The sequence below is a fragment of the Palaemon carinicauda genome, chromosome 9 (genome assembly GCF_036898095.1).
Source record: "Palaemon carinicauda isolate YSFRI2023 chromosome 9, ASM3689809v2, whole genome shotgun sequence".
Taxonomy (NCBI): domain Eukaryota; kingdom Metazoa; phylum Arthropoda; class Malacostraca; order Decapoda; family Palaemonidae; genus Palaemon; species Palaemon carinicauda.
Window position 1 is genome coordinate 77,961,658 of NC_090733.1, and position 20,813 is coordinate 77,982,470.

General features: G+C 42.4%; 1 protein-coding gene across 3 annotated transcripts in view; it reads right to left on the reverse strand.

Moving 5' to 3' along the window:
- LOC137647012 (uncharacterized) overlaps nt 1–20,813 on the reverse strand; it is a 154,974-nt gene that overhangs the window by 22,929 nt on the left and 111,232 nt on the right. The window contains exon 4 of one of the 3 annotated variants that reach the window (XM_068380120.1): nt 18,125–20,813. This exon is cut by the window's right edge and continues 124 nt beyond it. The exons of the other annotated variants lie outside the window; for them this stretch is intronic. Within the exon in view, the coding sequence (XP_068236221.1) occupies nt 18,947–20,813 (1,867 nt within the window). The 3' untranslated portion in view covers nt 18,125–18,946. Of the gene's footprint in view, nt 1–18,124 lie in introns of those variants that run through there. 3 annotated transcript variants of the gene reach the window in all.

Sequence of the window (20,813 nt, forward strand, 5' to 3'; positions counted from 1 at the left end):
GCAGAAACAATAGGAAAACCCCATTTGCTACAGGTGTGGTAAAACTGATCATCTTGCAAACGAAGCAAGGAAATGCCCAGCTACGGGACAGACATACCTGATTCGTAGAAAGATGGGCCATTTTAAAAAACGGATTTTGAAGCAAAGCGAAAAATCTATTTTTGGGTGAGGTAGCCATGTCGTCCTGATGGAAGTTCCTTCATTAGTAGCTTCCTAGGTTACATTTGACTACAGTGATATATCCCAGAGAATTTACCAAAGGTATCCAGAATTCTAACTCCTGGAGCGAATATCCCTTAAAATTGGATATCGCGTAATCAGAGGACGTATTCTTGACATCGTCTCATAGCTATCTACACCCCCAATAGCGTTTCCGCTTCGAGGGGAAAAGTGGCAAGAATATAATAGAGTCATTAAAGAGGCAATGCTCTCGACACTCCTACTGTGCTGTAAATAGTGCGCCGAATCGCCACCGTGAGGCGCCACCAAGCCATTCTTTGTAGCTTTGTAGGTGTTGCAGATACAGTACCATAGGGAGGGATTCATTATCCTTTTGTCAAAAAGAGGGTGGGTCCATCAGGACGACATGGCTACCTCACCCAAAAATAGATTTTTCGCTTCGCTTCAAAATCCGTTTTTTGGGCTCAGGCCATGTCGTCCTGATGGAAGTTTACCAGAGCATTAATGTATCTGTGGATTTTCAATAGTGCCGTTATCTCGAGATAAATATTTCCTATTTGGTCTTCTAGACCTAGAGACACTTGATGTTACCGTTATACATCCATTAACTGATCATAAACTATGTCAGTTCTTCCTGCCCCCTACAGGGAAGAGTCTGGGTAGACTCTAGGAAAAAAAAACTGAGGATTGAGAGTTCAAGGAACAATCTAGCAAACAGTTTGTATATTAGTGTCATCATATACATAAAGTATAGTTTGTACTTAGATGGTATATCTCTGTATAGGTTACTGATACCTCCTAAGTCTGGCTGAAAAGAGACAGACAGGTTTATATACGTGTAGGAAACCTTAGTTCAGTAAAATAAACAGTTTAGTACAATCAGTTCTTACCTGTTTGCTTGGAACAGTTTTAACCTTAGTTCCCCAATATTTTCTTAAGTATTAAAAGAATCAAGGATGCTCTGACTTTATTCTTAATCTAGAATGTTTGAGGCGAAAGAGACACAAAGATTCCTTCTATTGTTTATTACAAAAATAGAAATCATAGTTGTATTCAATTACATCTTATGCAGAACAATTCTGCATAAAAGCATAAATAGTAATAGCAGAATTAAAGTAAGTGTCACCTGATAAGGAAAACATTAGCCACTCCAAGGGAAATATAAAATTTCACTATGTATTCTGTTGTTACTAGGAACACTGTGCATATAAGTATGCCTGGCACTTGTGTCAGTCTATTATGCTTAATGTCACCTGTGTAGAGAGAACAGTCTATAGTGTTATCACTAAACACAATACTCGACATGATATGTCTTACGAGTCTATCATGTACACCCTTCACTAAAAGTCCCAATTAGTGCACTGTTCTTCGCAGTAATCAAGCGGCAGGCTTTATAATACTGCCTGCCGCCACCACATGAAATCTTATTTCCTGTGATTGCTTCGCATAGTGTTTGAAGAAAACTCTGGATGACTTCCATCCAGTATAAGCCCGAAGGCTTTCAAACGACATCGTCTGAAAGAAATTCAGAGACGGGGCAACTTTTCTTGGATCATGACCTGCGGGTGTACTGTCTGGATCCGCTCTGCATATAAAATAGATGATTTTCGCCCTTAACTGTTTCAAGGATAATGTTGAACCAGACGTCTCTCCCCTGAAAAGCTGACCTGCCTTAAAGTCTGAAGTTCTACGAAGATAGACCTTTAGGCATTCCACTGGGCAGAGGGATGCTTCTTCCTTCAGAGGGCAGATTCTCCAGGGACCCCATCTTTTAGTGGGTAGCTCATTCTTGGCGAGAAACGTCGGATCCGGAAAGAGGTTCAGTTCTCCGGAGTCTGTGAACTGAATGTGGCCATCATCCCTCGAGAGGGCCACTATTTCGCTAAGTCTGGCTCCTGAGGCTAGTGCAAATAAGAATATCACCTTTTGAGTCAAGTCTTTCAGCGAGCAATCCTCATTGTTCAGAGTTGATGCTAAGTGAAGAACCTTATCCAAAGACCATGAAATGGGCTTTGGAGGAGCTGCGGGCCGAAGTTTAGCGCAGGCTTTTGGAATCTTGTTGAAGATTTCGTTAGAAAAGTCTACCTGGAAGGCATATAGTATTGGTCTGGCTAGGACAGATTTACATGTAGTAATCGTGTTGGCTGCTAAACCTTGTTCATGAAGATGGATGAAGAAGGACAAGCAGAAATCTGTAGAAATCTCCTTAGGTTTCTTCGCCTTGACAAAGGCCACCCATCTCTTCCAGGAAGACTCATATTGTCTTCTTGTTGACTTTGACTTGTATTCCTCTAAGAAGTGAATACTGTCCCCAGAAATCCCAAACCGTTTCTTGACCGCTAGGGTGAGAAAATCATGAGATGAAGGTTCTGGGTTTTCTCTGATGAAGCTGAGACAGTCAATTTCTGCTCTTGCTGAGTCAGAACTGGGTCCGGCAACGGGATCAGCTTCAGGCGTAGTTCCGTTATTAAAGGGAACCAAACACTGTTGGGCCACTTGTGAGCCACTATTGCTGCTATCCCCCGAAAGGATCTCAGTTTGTCGAGGACTTTCAGCAGAAGGTTGGTTGGAGGGAACAGGTAGACCTTGGACCACCTGTTCCAATCTATGGACATTACGTCTGTCGCTTCCGCTAGAGGATCCTTGTACGGGGCTACATACCGGGGTAGCTTCTTGTTGTCGCTCGTTGCGAAGAGGTCTATCTGCAGTCCTGGGACTTTGCGTAATATGAAGGAGAATGATTTTGCATCTAGGGACCATTCTGACTCTATCGGGTTAACCCTGGATAGAGCGTCCGCTGTCACATTGCGGAACCCTTAAAGGTGGACTGCTGACAAGTGCCATCTCTTCTTCTTCGCTAGACGGAGGATGGCCAGTATCACTTGATTTATGTGAGGCGATCTCGAGCCTTGTTGATTTAGGCATCTCATTACGACTTCGCTGTCTAGAACCAGACGGATGTGGATTGAGCAGCGAAGTTCCAGTTTCTTCAGAGAGAGAAGAACCGCCATGGCTTCCAGAAAATTGATGTGGAAGGTCTTGAAGAGGGGAGACCCGGTTCCCTGGACTTTCCGATGATGAGAGTGACCTCCCCACCCCTCTTTTGAGGCGTCCGTGTGAACGGTGACTGCCAGTGGAGGTGGTTGCAGAGGTGCCTTGCTCTTCAGGTTTTTGGCTTCCGAGCATGGTTTGAGTAGTGATCGCAAATGATTTGGAATCGGTCTTTGTAGATCTCTTCGAGCGTTTGATGCGTAGTTTCTCCAAACTCCTGATGCATCTTCTAATTGTGCTTTCAATATTGGATCTGTCACTGAGGCAAACTGGAGGGACCCCAACACTCTCTCCTGTTGCCTTCTTGATATCCTGTCGGATTGAAGAAGTCTCTTAACAGATCCTGCTATCTCTTTCCTCTTCTTCGATGGAATGGAAAGGCAGTGTGACTGTAAGTCCCAGTGGACGCCCAGCCACTGGAACTTTTGAGCTGGAGATGGACGAGACTTTTCCAAGTTGATCTTGAATCCTAAGTGTTTCAGGAACTGGATCACTTGCTTAGAAGCTTGCCTGCACTCTTCCTCGGATGCTGCCCACACCAGCCAGTCGTCCAGGTAGGCTACTACCTGGATCCCCTTTAGGCGTAGTTGATGAATGACTGCATTCGCAAGCTTGGTGAATACCCTTGGGGCTATGTTTAGACCAAAGGGCATGGCTCTGAAAACGTACTTTCTTTTCTGTAGTTTGAACCCTAGGTAGGGGGAAACTTGACATGATTGGAACATGCCAGTACGCATCCGTCATGTGGAGACTGTGTATGCCCGTTTGGGCAAAAGGGTCCTTATGTGTTGAAGCGTCAGCATTCTGAACTTGTGGTTCACTATGAACTTGTTGAGTGGTGATAGGTCGAGAATGACTGTGAGCTTTTCCAAATCCTTCTTCGGAACACAAAATAGTCTTCCTTGGAATCTGATGGACTTTGCCTTCCGTATAACTCTTTTGTTCAGGAGTTCCTGAACATATTCTTCCAGAATGGGGGTTGAATGCTGGAAGAATTGAGGAAAGTTTGGTGGAGTTGAGCTCCAACTCCACTATAGTCCGTTTTTTATTAGGATGTGGGCCCAGGGATCGAAGGTCCAACGATCCCGGAAGAGGAGAAGTCTCCCTCCTACCGGTAGCATCTCACTTAGAGTGCTGGTTGGAGGACTTGCCTCCTTAGCCATGTCCATCTTTGTTACCCCTACCTTTGAAGGGGCGTCTAGAGGATCCTCGAAAGGAACCTCGAGACTTCGGCCTAAAAGTCGTCGATTGGCTTTCAAAGACTGGGGTGAACACCGGCGATTGGGTCGCCAGTGTTTGGAGCACCAGTTGGAAGGTGGTGGTTGGTTGTGCCACCGTCTGGGGCACCGTGGCCACGGGGAGCTGTTGCTGTTTTCTAGGCCTAGAGGGCACTCTTGGTCGTTTTGATTTATTCTTCGGCTGGGGACCCTCGTCAGCGGAAGATTTTCTTTTTGAGGACAAGCCCCATTTGGAGAGGAGATTCCTGTTCTCCGTAGCGGCTTTGTCCACGACCTCTTTGACCACTTCGCTTGGGAAGAGGTCTTTTCCCCAGATATTGGAGGCTCTGAGCTTCCTTGGTTCGTGTCTCACTGCAGCCGAGGCGAACACAAACTCTCTAAAAGTCCTTCGGGCTTTGATAAAGTTGTACAAGTCCTTGGTGACTGTCGCCAAATGAGATTTGGCGAAGACCATGTACATATATGGGGTGTCGGGGATGCATGCCATAGTCTCTAAGCCAGTCTGCAGAGACATGGAAGCAGCAAGACGTTCCTTAGTCTCTTGTTCCCTGCGCAGGAGAGACTCTGACAGCTTCGGGAGGTCTTCGCCGAACTGTCGTCCAGCAATATCTGCCTCCAGCTTCCCAACTGTGAAGGTGTTATGAACATCCTTCCAGTCTTTATCATCTGATGGAAAAGCAAGGGAAAAGGGTATACACTCCTCCAGTGTAGGGCAAGGTTTCCCTGCTTTGACTGCCTTAAACCCTTTGTCCATAAAAGGGAAGGCACGTTTGGAGTCAGCAATAAAGGACGGGTGCTTTTTGCTGAGAGCCGGCACCTTGGAGCTAGTAAAGGCCCTCTCTTTCAAGGTTGTCGTATATAAGGCCTGAGCCTTAGAGAGTTCGAGGACAATCGTCTCCTTCGGCTCTGTTTCCTCCTTGGATGCAGGTTCCATCCTCAGACGGACATAGCAATCCGGGTAGGCCCCTTTGCTGGGCCAAAACTCAATTTCCTCTACTGGGACAGTGCCTAGTTTCTCCGAGAGGAAGATCTTCCCCCCCCCCCCGACATTAGCATATGCTCTGCATATCTCCAAGGGTTAACGTCAGAGAAAGCGGGGAGATCCTTGACGTTTAGTTTCTTCGGGGCTAAACGTGATGCAACCAGCTGATGCATTTCCGTCCGAAAAGAAGCTTTTTTCTCGGACGATTTCTTTTGAATGTCCTGCACCATAGACAGCAGCGAGTGCAACGTACTCGTGATGGAATCTAACTGGGGTGAAGTAGATGAAGTCGAAGGCACCGGCTCAGTCACCGTGGCTGATGATACCGAAATCGTATCGGTCTTATCGACTTCGGCCTCAGGAGGTACGTCATCCTCCTGCTCCAGTTCTTCGACTAGGAGATTGTTCTCAGTCTCCTCTGAGACAACCGACATGTTGTCATCTAATTGGATGCCCTTTAAGGCGTCCGATACATCAGATTCTACTGGAATCTGAACAAGGGGAATCTCAGGTTGAGCCTGGGGAATGATTGCATCCGCAGATGCCCTAGGGAAAACCAGTCCCTCATACTCTTATTAGGAAGGTATGGGCCAGAGGTATTCTTCTGAAAACCTCTGACCCATTTTTGCAGCGTGTCCCTTGCTGCATCCCTTGACTCAGTAGACTTTTGATCATCAAAAGCCTCTTTTACCAGTTTGTCACAAACGGTACATACCTGTGGGTCCCAGTATTTGAGAGCCCCCTTGGTGACTGCACAGCAAGCATGGGCCTTGCATACGTCATGGCCGTAGAAATTCTTGCTACGGACCCTGCAAAAGCTGTTCCCGCACTCGGGATGCTCCTCCTGTAAAGAAAGAAAAGCATATAAGTATTCGGTGAAATTCTCAGATTTCAGCATACATATTTTTTTTTAAATATTAGCTTGGATAGAGTAAGCTAGAAAATAGGAGAGACACCTACTTGTGTTTCCTGTCCAGCCCATTGCTATGACCTCCTCCAATATTGAACAATAAATTCTTAATGAATTTTGTGTGGGAAGATAATATCCTTGGATATAAAGTGTCTTCTTAACACAATGTCCCAGGTTCAATATTGGGGGTAAATTAATGGTTGGTAACCATTAAGTGGTAGAGAGGATCATTTTCTTATATGTGATGGTCTCACAATAGGCTGCCCATGAAGCACCTTGTAGGTTAGAAAAAACGTTTTGGGCTACAGCACTGACTGGCGGCGGTATGCCGCCAGACCTGCCGGGCCTGCCGGCACATGCCGGCCTTGCCGACATGTGCCGGCCTATTCTGGGCTATTGAAGGCAGTTACTGTCTTCAGATCTATACTTTGGGTGGCCGACTGCCGGCCGACAACTTAGTTGCCAGCCACTGGTCATAGTATGTTTATTGTCGTTGGGTTATCGCTCTGCGACACCCCCGGCAAGTGGCGGGAGAGTAACTGCCGGCCGACAGACAACCAACATGGCCGCCAACAGCTATAAGCTACCGGCGGCCGGCCCAGTATAAGGAAAGGTAGAGAAAAAGAGAAAGGATGAAGGAAGGCAAAGGCTCAGCCTTGCCGACCTACATCCCGAATGAGGGTTGAAGTGGAAGGGGGAATTATATTCGGGCTTCCACCCAACCATATCCCATGCATATGGGCTATGGGAGGCAGTCCAAGGGAGGACTGAAGAACACTCTAATGATTATGAGGATACCTGTCGGCAGCCGGCCCAGCCGGCAGCAGACAGGGAACCTCAGGCCAGTTCTATAGATTACCCTTAGGGTCAAATGTAGAATGAGGGCCAGGGAGGGTGATGGTTCATCCAACACAAAAGAGACAGCGGGGAAGGGGGAAAAGTCCTATAAGCAAGGTAATACCCGAAAGCATTACCCAACTTAAAGGATTCTGATCTCATAAGGTAACCTCAAGTAGGGGAAATCATTTCCCCCGGTTGGGTTAGTCGAGTGAGAAAGCGGCCATAGTCCTAGTACAAATCTCAGAGAGATTACACGTTTCAGTTTGACCTCTGACATTCACTAATTTTTAGGTCTGTTTTTCTCCTATTCAGCAATAATTTCATCATCCCAAAGAGGAAAACACAATTTCAACATCTCACTAACATAAGGAAGAAGAAAATTTGCTCTAATAATAGTTCAGGTGGGTAATATCGGCGAAATTAGCGGAGTTAGTGAAGGAGAGAGATGATGAGGGAGCGACCGTCTCTCCTAAATAAACAAGATGTTGAGTAAAATATGACAAATAACTTTGTTTATGTTTACTGATATCCAGAAATGAACATAAAAATCATGATTTATCAACATTGTATTTGTAAAAATACAAAGAAAAACTATGAATGCCTGTATGTCAAAACTGTACTTATTGACTTTCAAATTCTATCTTGTCCCTTAGTTTTAAAGATAAAGCATTGAAATTTGGTTTATTACTTAAAAAGAAATTAAAAAACAATCAAATGTTGCCCTTATTGCCAATTTTTGTATCATATTTATTTTCTTAATTTTTTCCCTGATTTTTAGAGATTATTTTTTCACCATAATGGAAAAATTCATATCTAGCAAAAAAAAAAAGGACTTGAAAGAATAAAAAAAAATTCATTTTGTTGAAGGTCTACATCAGGCCTATATAGGATAGCAATCCCAGCTCTTAATATTAATTATCAAGGGAGGATATAGAATTTGAAAACCCTCATTTTCAGGATAAATCACTGTGGCGTCGCAAAACCAAAGGTCAGAGGCAAAAATCCAATGCAATTTTGAGATGTCCTAAGTAACATTATTAGATGGTATGAATGTCAAAGACCTCTCCTCAAAAAACGGAATTAGCCAGCCGGTCCCTTTAAAAGGAGGAGACTGTTATTATTTGTACTGTAATACCATATGTGTTACATGATTTAAGAGTAATGTTGAATAGTATTGCGCTGATAGAACATGCTTGAACGTTAATTGTAGTAGCATAAGTTATGAAAGATTTAATCCTTTATCAATTACCTCAGAGATAGGATGTGATTCTTCTTACTTTTGTATTATTGTAGGATCCAGTCTTGTAAGAGTGAGGCTCATTTGATGTTTTCATATTTTTTTCGTGCAAGAGTTTTGTTTACGTTGTAGTGGTTTGCGGACTGTGGTCAGATGTAACACGCAGACTGCCTAGCATCCAAATGCTGACCACACTCCAACGTTCACTAACACAAAAAGATATAATGGTGGAATGGCCAGAAATCTGGGCAAAAAAAGTAAACAATCAAGGATGAAATGGGCATTGGGCAGCGCCCCTTGATTTTATACTGGGCAACGGGACCTAGCTAGAACTGTAGTTACTTAATATTATTCTAGAGGTATGCTGTCTCACTTATTACTGGCATGGAGTCCAATATAAATATTGGCAGCTCTAATTCAAGTTATTTGAGCACTACAGACATTAGGAGAGGAGAAGATTATAATACTGTACAAAGAAAAAACTTCAGGCTGGAACTGGGACTATCTTAAGTGAGTAAGTGTATTGAAAGAGGATTAACAACATAATTTTGTTAAAAAATTAAATACAAAAGAGATATAATGATATGAAAATGCAGGTCAACAAAACCAGAAGGAGACATAAATATCTCCATAGGGAACCTCTTAGGAATCAACCCTGTAAATATTTAATCGACATATATATAAGAAAAATTAAAGACCAACATAACGGTGTATATATTTTGGCTGAATTCAAATGCAATTTGAATGGTTCCTTGAGTTAAGAACAAAGGGATTATAGGGCAGGTTGCACATCTGGCTTGTCTCTACATTCACCTTTACATCAGAAAGACAAAAAAGAAATTATGTAATATATTAAGAAAAGGCTTATTATCCTCAGTACTACACTCAAAGGGGACGGCTAAATATCGTAAACAGCATAGTAACTTCCTAAAAGCCATGCTACAAAAATTCTACATGCTATAGTACATTATGGAATGCAACAGTGTGTACGTTGCTGTTGCCTGGGTGGTCTAATGATCACACCAAGCAGCAACACAGCTACAATAAATTTCCAGACACAAATGTTAACAGTAGCCAACCTTGGTAGTTAGGATCCAGACAATTTTTTTTCGGTCAAGATCAACATAATTAAGACAAAGTTCCAAGCTGGTGACATAAGAAAACTTCAAGCATAATGGAGGACCCCACAACATTGCGGTTCACGACCTTTATACTGAGTCAACAGGGTCTGTGCATAAATCTCCGTCTACCTTCTTATATCGGAGGCACAGACGTATTTTTTTTTCAATCAAGTGTCCACTGCATTAATACTCTAAGAATCCCCCACCGTAAATTATTGCTTGCCCTCACCCAGCACTTTCAAACTTTTCTACTTGACTCCCTACTGCGTATAGGGTATTATTGTAGTTACCTGTTAAGAGAAACAATAACAGATTAGGTAATTTTTTGGGGAGCACTTGTGGCTTAACAAAATTTACTGTAACAAATAAATAAAATTGACAGTTTTGAAAGTAATCGGCATTTTTCCTAATATACAAATAATTTGATTTTTTCCCCTCAAACCCTTATTCATTGTATCCCCCCAACATTAACCCTCAAGCCCATCCAAAAATAATGTCTCATAACTGACAACTCCCCTCACCAAAATCTACAAAATTCTAAGTGATTACATATCACATTAGTTACATCATTTGACAGTTTCATGATATAACAAAATGCAATAGGAATAGACGATAGACATCCAGACACAATGGAGATACAGTACTTAAAAAAACAAAAAAAGTAGGTTATAACCCTTCCCTTCCATCAATGCTCCAATAACAGTTCCCTCTCTGTAATATTCGTCTGGTCAGGGAGACAAGGCCTCCATTCCATGACTCTAAGCTGAGCTAAAGGTAGGTCAGGAGCAGGACCTTTTGACCTAGTCCATGGGGGACTAAATCTAATAGGGTGGAATTTTCAGGCAATAGTCGGTCGTCACAATCGGGTGGCAAGTAGCCAAGAAAGTCATAATCAGAATAAATGGATACTGCCGAGTCAGAAACATGGCTTTCTAAACTAGCAGGTCTTGACCAGTCTAGACGGGAACTTTTGAAACCAGCAGAAAGTGGTTCTAACAACGGAATGCTGGAAACTTCCCAGAATTGCCAACTGTCTTGAGGATGAACGACACCTTCTTCTTGGAAAGAGGAGGCTAAGAAACACGGTGTTGGAAATTAGGTTACAGGAGAGTGAACCACCAATTCAGGAGTAAAACTCGAGGTTTCACACATTTCAGTGGGGCTGTTCTCCCACAGTTGGAGGACCACACAATCTAAAATAGATTCAGGCTTCAGTACAGGAGTCCCATCAAAATTTTCTTGGGGATATAACCAAGCATTCAGTGCTCTTTTCCTCTCATAAGTCCTAGCTGACTTAAGGATGGGTTTAAGCTGAGTAATAGTTCTCATAGGACGGTAACTTTTCCCTTGTCGTCTGGACTTGTTATAATTCTGAGACAAAAGGTATGATGTGCCTATTGCAGCCACCCCATGGGGGCCACCATCACTACTAGAACCAAAACTCTCCGAGACTTCAGAGGAAGTCGGACTATTATCCACAAGTCCTGGATTATTCTGAGTCTCAGTTATAGGATCAGAACCCCTTGGATACCAGAGAAAGTGCCTCCTAAGATATACTGGAGGTTCAAGGCCGGCCTTTAACTGGATTTGATGAGCTTTTACCAGCTGAGACTGTACCTGGAAAACAGATTACCTTGATACTATTCCTGCTAGTCTTGTCCCATTTGAAGCCTAGTCGGCCAGCGCCTTTCAGAAACTGCTGAACTAAAGCATCCTGGAGTGTGGCTCCCTTCAGCTGAGAGTTCGGTGCAACACCTGCCCTTCCATCCAGCAGTTCACTACTAGCTACAAGGATTCTATGAGAGAATCTGGACCACCACAAAACCCTTGATACAAGGCCAGTCCATTAGGCAACTTGGGAGTGGTAGGTTCTGTAGCAAGCAAAAAGTCAGTTAATGTGGGCCAGCAAGATAACCAGTTTTCTGTGGCATTCTGATCCCCTGGGCAGTAGTTAACTACAAAGTTAAACTCAGACAAGCCTTCCAGTGTCTGTGCTAGACGACTGTCCACCATCTTCATGTCATGAATATTCATCAGGGTACGGTGATCAGAATAAATCACAAAGAACTGACCATAGAGGAAGCCCTTTAGGTTTACACTCCCCATCGCAGAGCAGCCAACTTGCGCTCAATGGTAGAGTAACGCCTTCAAGGGTTTAGCATCAGCAGAGTAGTCAGGGTATGACAACATAATGTCCTCCTTGATCAATTTCTTCAAGCGCACAAAGGCACAGTCCATTTCAGTTTTCTGGTCCCTTGGGATTTACGTCCTCCAGTCTTTGCAGATAATGGTTTGGCTATCTGTGAGCACATGGGGATAAACTTCTTTTGGAAGTTTACTAGTCCCAGGAATCCGCGTACCTCAAGTACAGTGGTAGGTTTAGGGAAGTTCTCCACTTTCTGGATGTATTCTGGCAGCTTACGCATACCAGAACTTCCAACCAGATGACCAAGATACATGACCTCGGCTTGAACCCAAGAACACTTCCCGAGTTTTATCTTGAGTCCGTGGTTCTGGAGAGTAGACAAAACTCCTTCTTATAATTTCAGGTGTTCCTTGAAAGAAGACCAAAGGATCAAGATGTCATCAATGTAGACAACTACCTTGGCTTTCGAGAACTCTTGTAGATTACTCTGCCTTTCTCTCTGGAACACTGCAATGCATTCTTCAGTTCAAACGATAAGTGTGTGAACTGCTGGTATCCAAAGCTGGTAGAGGAAGCCATGTATTCTTTAATGTCCTCTGCCAGCAGTAACTGGTAGTATGCACGAAACAGGTCAAGGGTTGTAAAATATTTGATTCCTTGTACTCCAAATACGGAGTCTACCATGTTTGTCATCAGGAATTTATAAAAGACAGTCACGTTATTCAGTCTACGGTAGTCCACACACAGCCGTGAACTATTGTCCTTTTTTTGGACTGTAACAATAGGTGAAGACCAAAGAGAGATGCTGGGTTCAATAATACCAAGTTCTTGCAACTCCCTGCACGGTTCCTCAATGGCGTCAGTGGCGGGTTTTGCAAACTCTTGAACCCTCTGATAAATGTGTGTCTCGTCGTACAGCTGGATGCGTATTGGTATGCTTGAGCACCCTCCCATATCATCATCACCAGTATTGATGACCGGAAGATGACGTTAAGGCATTTGCCAAAATTGGTCCTTCTAAGAAGAGTCCAGTTCGTCGGAGATAGACAGTTTGTCTATCTCTTCCAATACGCTGAGTTCAGGTGTCAGATCGCACTCCTGTGCTATCAAGCAAGATGGAGGAGCATCCACCATTGTGATGGTGAACACCTTCCCCAAGAGATCCCCCTTCTTGATATTGCCAGTTTCTTCAGACGAACTCTTGATTAAAACTGAGTCTTTTCCCTCTTTCAGTTCTAGGATGCCAGTGATTGCTGTAGCTTTTCTTGACAGACTGGGGGTTATGATACCTCCATCATAATACAACCTGGCCAACAGTTAGATGGACAAGCAGGACACCTTAAAGAGGTGTCAAGCCCCTAGGAAAGTTTACAGTAACAGGAAGAAGTACTGGCTCAATACTCAATACTGGCAATCCTGATTGAATCGGTTGTGTAGACCTTAAGTGTGTAAAGTACTTGCTGACAACAAGCTCAACGTATAGGGACATAATACTCCTTAAGAGGTTCTTGGGGTCTACTACTCATGCTCAGCCGATTTCGAGCTCCATCATCTAACACCCCATTTGCTCTCAAGAACTGGTAACCGAGCACTACGTACTCAGCCATAATCCCTGAAGGCACTACTGTACATAGAACACATTCGGGGTGACTGTCATTCCATGCAGTATAGGGGTCAACAGTACAGTACACTTAGATTCAAAAGTCCACCGACAATCAGGGGGAATCACTGGTCAGAGGTCTCTAGTGTTACCATAGCAAAACAAATAAAGGGTTGCATTTCATACTTCCTCCTAGGAATTGGTTGGAGCCTTGTCCAACCTCAGCGAACTCTTGGAAATATTACAAATCAAGTTGCCATATTTCATAATGTGGTATCATTTGACTTCAACGCACACACCCACACACACATGTGTATATATATATATATATATATATATATATATATATATATATATATATATATATATATGTGTGTGTGTATGTACAGTATGTATGTATGTATGTATGTATATATGTATGTATGTATGTGTGTGTGTTTAGTGTATTTGTATTGGATAGTCGAGAAGTCAGATGATACCACATTATGAAATATGGCAACTCGATTTGTAATATTTCCAAGAGTCTCCGCCCATTTCTTAAGAAGTAGTAAGAAATGCAACCCTTTATTTGCTTTGCCATGATAATACTAGAGACCTCAGATAAGCGATTTCCCCCCTGAATGTCGGTGGGCTTTTGAATCTAAGTGTACCTAAGGTCTCAGGTCCTGTTTGCCTTAAACCCTTAAGACCAATGCTGTAGGGCACCATCTACAGCTGGTAATCCTGCACTACACTCAATGACAGGAGGTTGACCTCAGCTCCGAAGTCAATGAGAGCATCCAACGCTCCCAATGGAAACTCCGACAATGGTCACTGGGACAACCATGAGATGTACATGAGCCAACTGCCGCCAAGTTAACCCTGCGAAGGGTTTTCAATACAGCCTCAGTTCCTGCTTCCTCCCTGGAGGAGACAGTTGGAGAAACTTTGGACAGAATTGAAGATAGGTTATTTCTGGCCAATCCTGAAAGGGTCATTGGATGTGCAATGACCTTTCCAGATTGAAGGGTAACCTTGGAAATCAAGATTTCCGAGGCTGCCACCGGAATACTAGGAACAAGCTTCCTAGCACTCACACCCCCTTTTGATGTAGCCCCATCTTCTACTCTGAAAGGTCTTGTGTTTAAAGCCTTATGATACTCCTCGGTTCTTGATGACTTCCTGAGCTTTGACATCTTGCTCTTTTTCTTCTTTTTCTTCTTCTTCTTCTTCTCAACAGTCAGGGAAGAAACACTGGATTCGCTCCCACTTCGGCTTTCCCTGCTACTGGTCGAGCCAGAGTAGGATGACGGGGCCGGAGTAACCTTCACTGGTACTGCCCTCCACCTAGAAGGAATCTGAATGGAAGTGGTCTCCCTCCTAAGGCTGCGGGCAGTGGTTTCTTCTGGACAGGTGATCTATGCATAAGGGGCACCTGTTACCCACATTGTGCAACATGATGGTTGGCCGAACCACAGCAAAGGCACAGGTTGAGGCGTCTCAGACACTCGTCCACCAGGTAACCTAGTTTCTTGCACCAAGTACAGTATCTCCTCTTTAACTGAGGAGACCTATCCAGGGTGCACGATGGTGGCAGGCGCACTTCCGTAGGTGCAAGATTGGAGACAGGTAAAGGAGGAGTGCATGGATACACTCGGTCAGGTGCAGGTAAACAATTGGGGGCAGCTGTGGTAACCCTGTCGGCATATGAGCCATGCCATGACTGTCCCACACAACTAATAGCCAAGTCCTCAGCCTTCTGGCTTCGCTGACGGGATGCCTCGTCGAGTACACTCAACAGGTGTACGACATCCTGCCAAGTGGCCTGTCAGCCAGTGGAAACATCAATAGTGGCCAGAGACTGCTCCAGCCAACTTGCAGCTTTACTTGGAACCGTTCTGAGGAGCTTTCACCTCAGTATCTCTAGTCCAAGCTATGCTGAGGATATGCCGACCTGTACAGGGAGGCCAACCGCACGGCATAAATCTTCAGCACCTCACCCTCTCCGCAGATGGCCCTGCTGAAACGGGCCTTCCTCTATGCCTCAGTATCTCTAGTCCAAGCTATGCTGAGGATATGCCGACCTGTAGAGGGAGGCCAACCGCACGGCATAAATCTTCAGCACCTCACCCTCTCCACAGGTGGCCCTGCTGAAACGGGCCTTCCTCCATGCATCACGCCTCTCTTGGGCTTCTCAGCACCAGTTGAGGAGGTGTTCCTTCATGTGGGGGTATAACATCTCGGGATCCCCTATGGCCGAGAAAGACTCCTTGATTTCCCCCTTCAGAAACCTTCCTAGCTCAGCAGTCCACCGGCCAGAGCTTCCGGCATATACCTTCTGGCACAATAGGCCTCAAAATCCCCTAGGAATCAGGCAAAACTCTGGCTAGTTTCTTGCTGGAAGATTCCAGGCTTGGAGCTCTTCCTGGAGTCGATTGCCTTGAGCAGGTCTGACAAACAGCGATCTGACTGGAGGGAACAGACATGTTCGGTGGAGACAGTGTCAACTGAACTGGCACTGGAATAGGAGCTGGAGCTGTCAACAGAGGTCTTGCTACCAGAATCTTCGCTGGTTGACTCCTGGGACAAGGTCAATGTTTGGGGTATGGCTGGTCTGGTGGTGTCCTTGGCCTGGCATCTCCTCTTTGGAATAGCCCCTGTCTGGGCAAGAACTGCCTTAGCTGTAGCTTCTGGACCCTTTTCCGATCTGCCGGACATTGTTTGGTCAACCAAGATTTGCTCCCCTTGTCCACTTGCTGAAGCCTCTGGTGGACTAAAAGGGTTGATTCATGATACAGACGAGGAGGCAAGAAGTCCACTCCGAACAGGAGACTCCCAGAATCCTGGTACAGGTGGGAATACTTAGGAAAACCTTTAAGGGGGCTGGAGACCTCCAATTCCTGGACCCTCTCCAGTTACAGGAATAGCCAGACCATTGACATTCAGCCAAGCCAGGGACTTAGAAGGAGCAATGGTGGTTACTATGGTTGTGACCCCAGTGACAATGTTGCATGTTGGTGACAGCTCAACACTCTTTAGCGCCGCCACCTGACGACCTGAAGTGTCAGGGACTTTACCTGAGTTATCAGGTCACTGACAATCGAGACAAGGCCCTCCACATCCCATCTAAGGCTCCTCTTAGATTTTCGACCTTTGGTTGATGACAATGCCATGCCTATAGGCTGGTGTATCCCGGGTGTGGGAACCAAAAATTGTGTAATAGTTTCCGGACTGTGGCCAGATGTAGCACGTAGACTGCCTCGTGTCCAAATGCCAACTACACTCCAATTTTCACTACACAAAAAGATAAAACGGTGGAATACCGAGAAATCTGGGCAAAAAAATTAAACAATCAAGGATGAACTGGGCACTGGGCCCCACCCTTGATATTATACTTGGCAAGAGGACCCACCTAGAACTTTAGTTGCTTAATATTATTCTAGAGCTATGCCGTCATACATATTATTGCATGCAGGAAGCCCAATATAAATAGCGGCACCTATATTTCAAGTTATTTGAACACAACAAACATTAGGAGAGGAAAAAATTATATCATAAAGAACAAACTTCAGGCTTGAATGGGGACTATTCTAAGTGAGTAAGTTTATTGAAAGAGGATTAACAACAACGAAAAATTATTAGAAAACGAGGTTCAAAAGAGATACAATGATATGAAAATGCAGGTCTACAAAACCAGAAGGAGAGACATAGGAATCAATCCCGTAGATATTTAATCTACACACACACACACACACACACACACACACACATATATATATATATATATATATATATATATATATATATATATATATATATATATATATATAATTAATGACCAACATAACTGTGTATATTTTGGCTAAATTTAAATGAAATTTGAATGGTTGCTCGAATTAGGATCCAGGGGATTATAAGACAAGATTGCACATCTGACCTGTCTCAACATTCTCACCTTTACATCAGAAAGACAAAACAAATTATATATTATCTTAAGAAGAGGCTTATTATCCTCAGTGCTACTCTTAAAATATCATAAATATTATAGTAACTTCCTAAAAGAAATGCTACAGAAATCTACATGTTATAGTATATTAATGAACGCAACAGTGCGTACATTGCTGTTGCCTGGGTGGTCCAATGATCTCACCCAGCAACACCACCGCTGCAATAAATTTCCAGACACAAAAGTTAACAGCAGCCAACCTTGGCAGTTAGGATCCAGACAATTTTTTCTTCTGTCAAGATCAACATAATCAAGACAAAGTTCCAAGCTGGTGACATAAGAAAACTTCAAGCTTAATGGAGAACCCCAGAACATTGCGGTTCACGACCTTTACAGTGAATCAACAGGGACTAGACATAAGTCTCCAACTACCTTCTTATATTTGAGACACACGTAGAGTTTTTTTTTCCACTTAAGTGTCCACAGCACTAATATTCCTGAGAATCCCCTCACCTAGCACTTTTAAATTCTTGTACTTGCCTTACTACTACGAGTATGGTATTATTGCATATACAGATTAAGTCATATTTGGGGGGAGGGGCGATTGAGGTTTAAGAAAAATATTGTAACATATAAATGAAATTGACAGTTTTGAAAGTGATATTTATTTTTCATAACATACAAATAATTAGATTTTTTTTCACACTAACCCTTTTTCATTGTAACGTTGATGTAGACTCGAGAGACGAGACATTGTGAGTTGTAGCAGTAATGTAAGCCAAGAGTATTTTAATAATACATACACACACTGTATATATATATATATATATATATATATATATATATATATATATATATATATATATATATATATATATATATATCACTCATGCTGGCGAAAAAGGGGGTAAGTCCAAAATGGAACTTTTGAGAAAATTGCATTTAAAGTTTTCATATGCATTCAATAAATCACTGATAGAAGATAGCGATATGAACTCTTTACTAAATTTAAAGGATTTGAGGTATTTTTCATGCACTATGAAGACATTAATATATTCAAAGTTCTTATATACTTTTAAGGACTTACTTCTCTTTGACCATTTTGTTATCAGTACATATCACTTTTTGACCAAGACTTGCCCCTTTTTAACCACTTTGTTATCATTACATATCATACATATCCCTTTTTAACCTCATTGACCTACTTGTCACATAGCTCTTTTATGCATTTTTATGATACTATAACTTTATTTTGTAAAGAAAATACCGCTGATGATAATTTTCATTTCTCAAGAGGGCCTATTTATTTATAATAAACGGTTAAATGACAAGTTAAGTTATCATTGCATAATCATACAAAAACAAAAGGAATATTTTTCTCAAAAATAAAACTTTACAATTTTTCAAAGACTCATCTAGGTATAATAAACCGTTACAGAAATACAGTTTTAGTACAGTCAATTCATTGAAGAAAATTAGGTTTCCATAAAAAAAAAAAAAAAAAAATTCCCAGAGACTTACCTAGGTATGATAAAATGTTGAAACAAAAATTCCCAGACACTTATCTAGGTATAATAAAATGTTGAAAAAAAAAATTCCCAGAGACTTATCTAGGCATAATGAAATGTCAAAAAAAAATTTTCCTCAGAGATTCATCTAGTTAAAGAAATACAACTTTAGTTAGCATTGCATAGGTGTAAAAAGCTATAAATTACTTTATTCAACAAATTCCTCTAAGTCAAGATCACAATCCTGAACATTACTCATATCTGGTAGTGCCTTATAAAAATCGTGAAACATAGGATCAACCAAAGGCAATAGATCAATCAATTCCTTCTTTTTTTCTTTACTGATAGGCAGTGATGAATGATATTCCTTTTTGACATCTATCAAATTTGGATTATCCTGTCCTCTTCTTTTCATATCTACTTGTTCAAACGCCTCCTCGTTTGAAAGAGATCGTTTATACAACAAAATTCCAATGGGGCGCTGATACCTGAACCACTGGCACTGTGACCAGTTAAATTTGTCATTATTGCTGTTCTTTGATTTTTTTACCAGAGGGCCTTTAAATAACTGTGCGCAATCATAAAAGTCCTCCTGAGTCATTGCATGAACCTGAAATCTTCTTCCTGCCAATCTTACCAGCTGGTACCAGTCACGTGGATGGTGGATTGCAGTGGCTCTCTTTTTCTTGAGTCTTTCAATGACAGAGTGGTCGGAGTCACACTCCATGTGTGAATGACCGGAAATGAGAAATTTGTGATCTATTGTCAGTATATTAGGAAATTTGGACAATGCATGCATAAACATAGCAGCCATATGGGAATTTCTATTCTGTCCGGCGCAAGCATCAGAATAAAAAATTACGTGCTGGACATCACTGGGCAAATTCTGCAAGATATTCATTAGACAAGATGCTATTTGATTGGCACCTCTAGCAGCAATGGTCTCGTGCCACATAAAACAGTCCACTTTTTTATTGACATTATTGTGAACAGTGAGATTGTATGTCCACAACAAGCGCTTATAAAAAGCTACAGAAGACTGTAAGTATGGAGTGGGGAGACACTGTTGTAAGTTAAATGTGTATGTTGCAAATGAGGGATTTTTGCAAGCTAACTTTGTATCATCTCTTTTACGACTATAGGCATTTTCAGCTCTTAACAGATGACTTTCTTTTTCGGCTTGTAGACGTTCTTTCTCTTCAGGGGTATTGGTGATATCTAATTGCATCTTTAACACATCGCAGGTATGACATGTGTCTATTTTAGGCTGTTTGAAACTCAAGTTATGACAATTAAATCTTTTCTCATATGTAAAGCGTGTTACTGAGGACTCTGGGTAGCGTTCTTTAAACAACGAATACATTTTTGCTAATGTAAGTGTTGATGACAAATACTTTTTGGAGGAGTGTGCCCTAGAATAATGACTCTCGTATGCTGGAAATGATTTGATATGATCATTAATTTTAGAAAGTTCCTCTTCTTTAATACGACGTGGATTTGGAGTTGTTCCTCTCCTATCCCCTCGGCTCACTCCAGAGGCAGTTTCCTTTTTCTTTTTCTGTAATACTTCCAAGAATTTTTTGGTTTCACCAAACACCCTCAAAAAGCATTTTTGACAAATAGGATGTGTTTTCATTTGAATTTCTAAGGCATACTCGTAGGTTACATCTCGCACTCTAATGTTTTCGCCGCCTCCATCTCTTAGGCGGATACGTAATGGGTTCTTTGGTGTAATAAGAGTTGCGAGGTAGTTTCTTCTTGAATCTACTGAGCTCAAATCCCAATATTCAATGAATAATATTTGCAGATCTTCATCATTGAAACGTTCGGAGCATTTCAATCTACATTGCTTTAGTGGACTTTGTTTTCTAGCGGAAACTAATTTACCTGACGCAGTCGTATACGATTTACCGGTCTGTCGACACTCTTTTCTCTCTCTTCGTGCTCTTCTAGAGTACCTTTTCATTGGAGTTTGGCAAGGTTGTTCATCTCTTTGATTTTCAGCTTTTTGACTGCCCTCTTCCTCTCTTGGATGTTCTGCTTCTTGATTGCCTTTAAGTCTAATCTCATGCTTA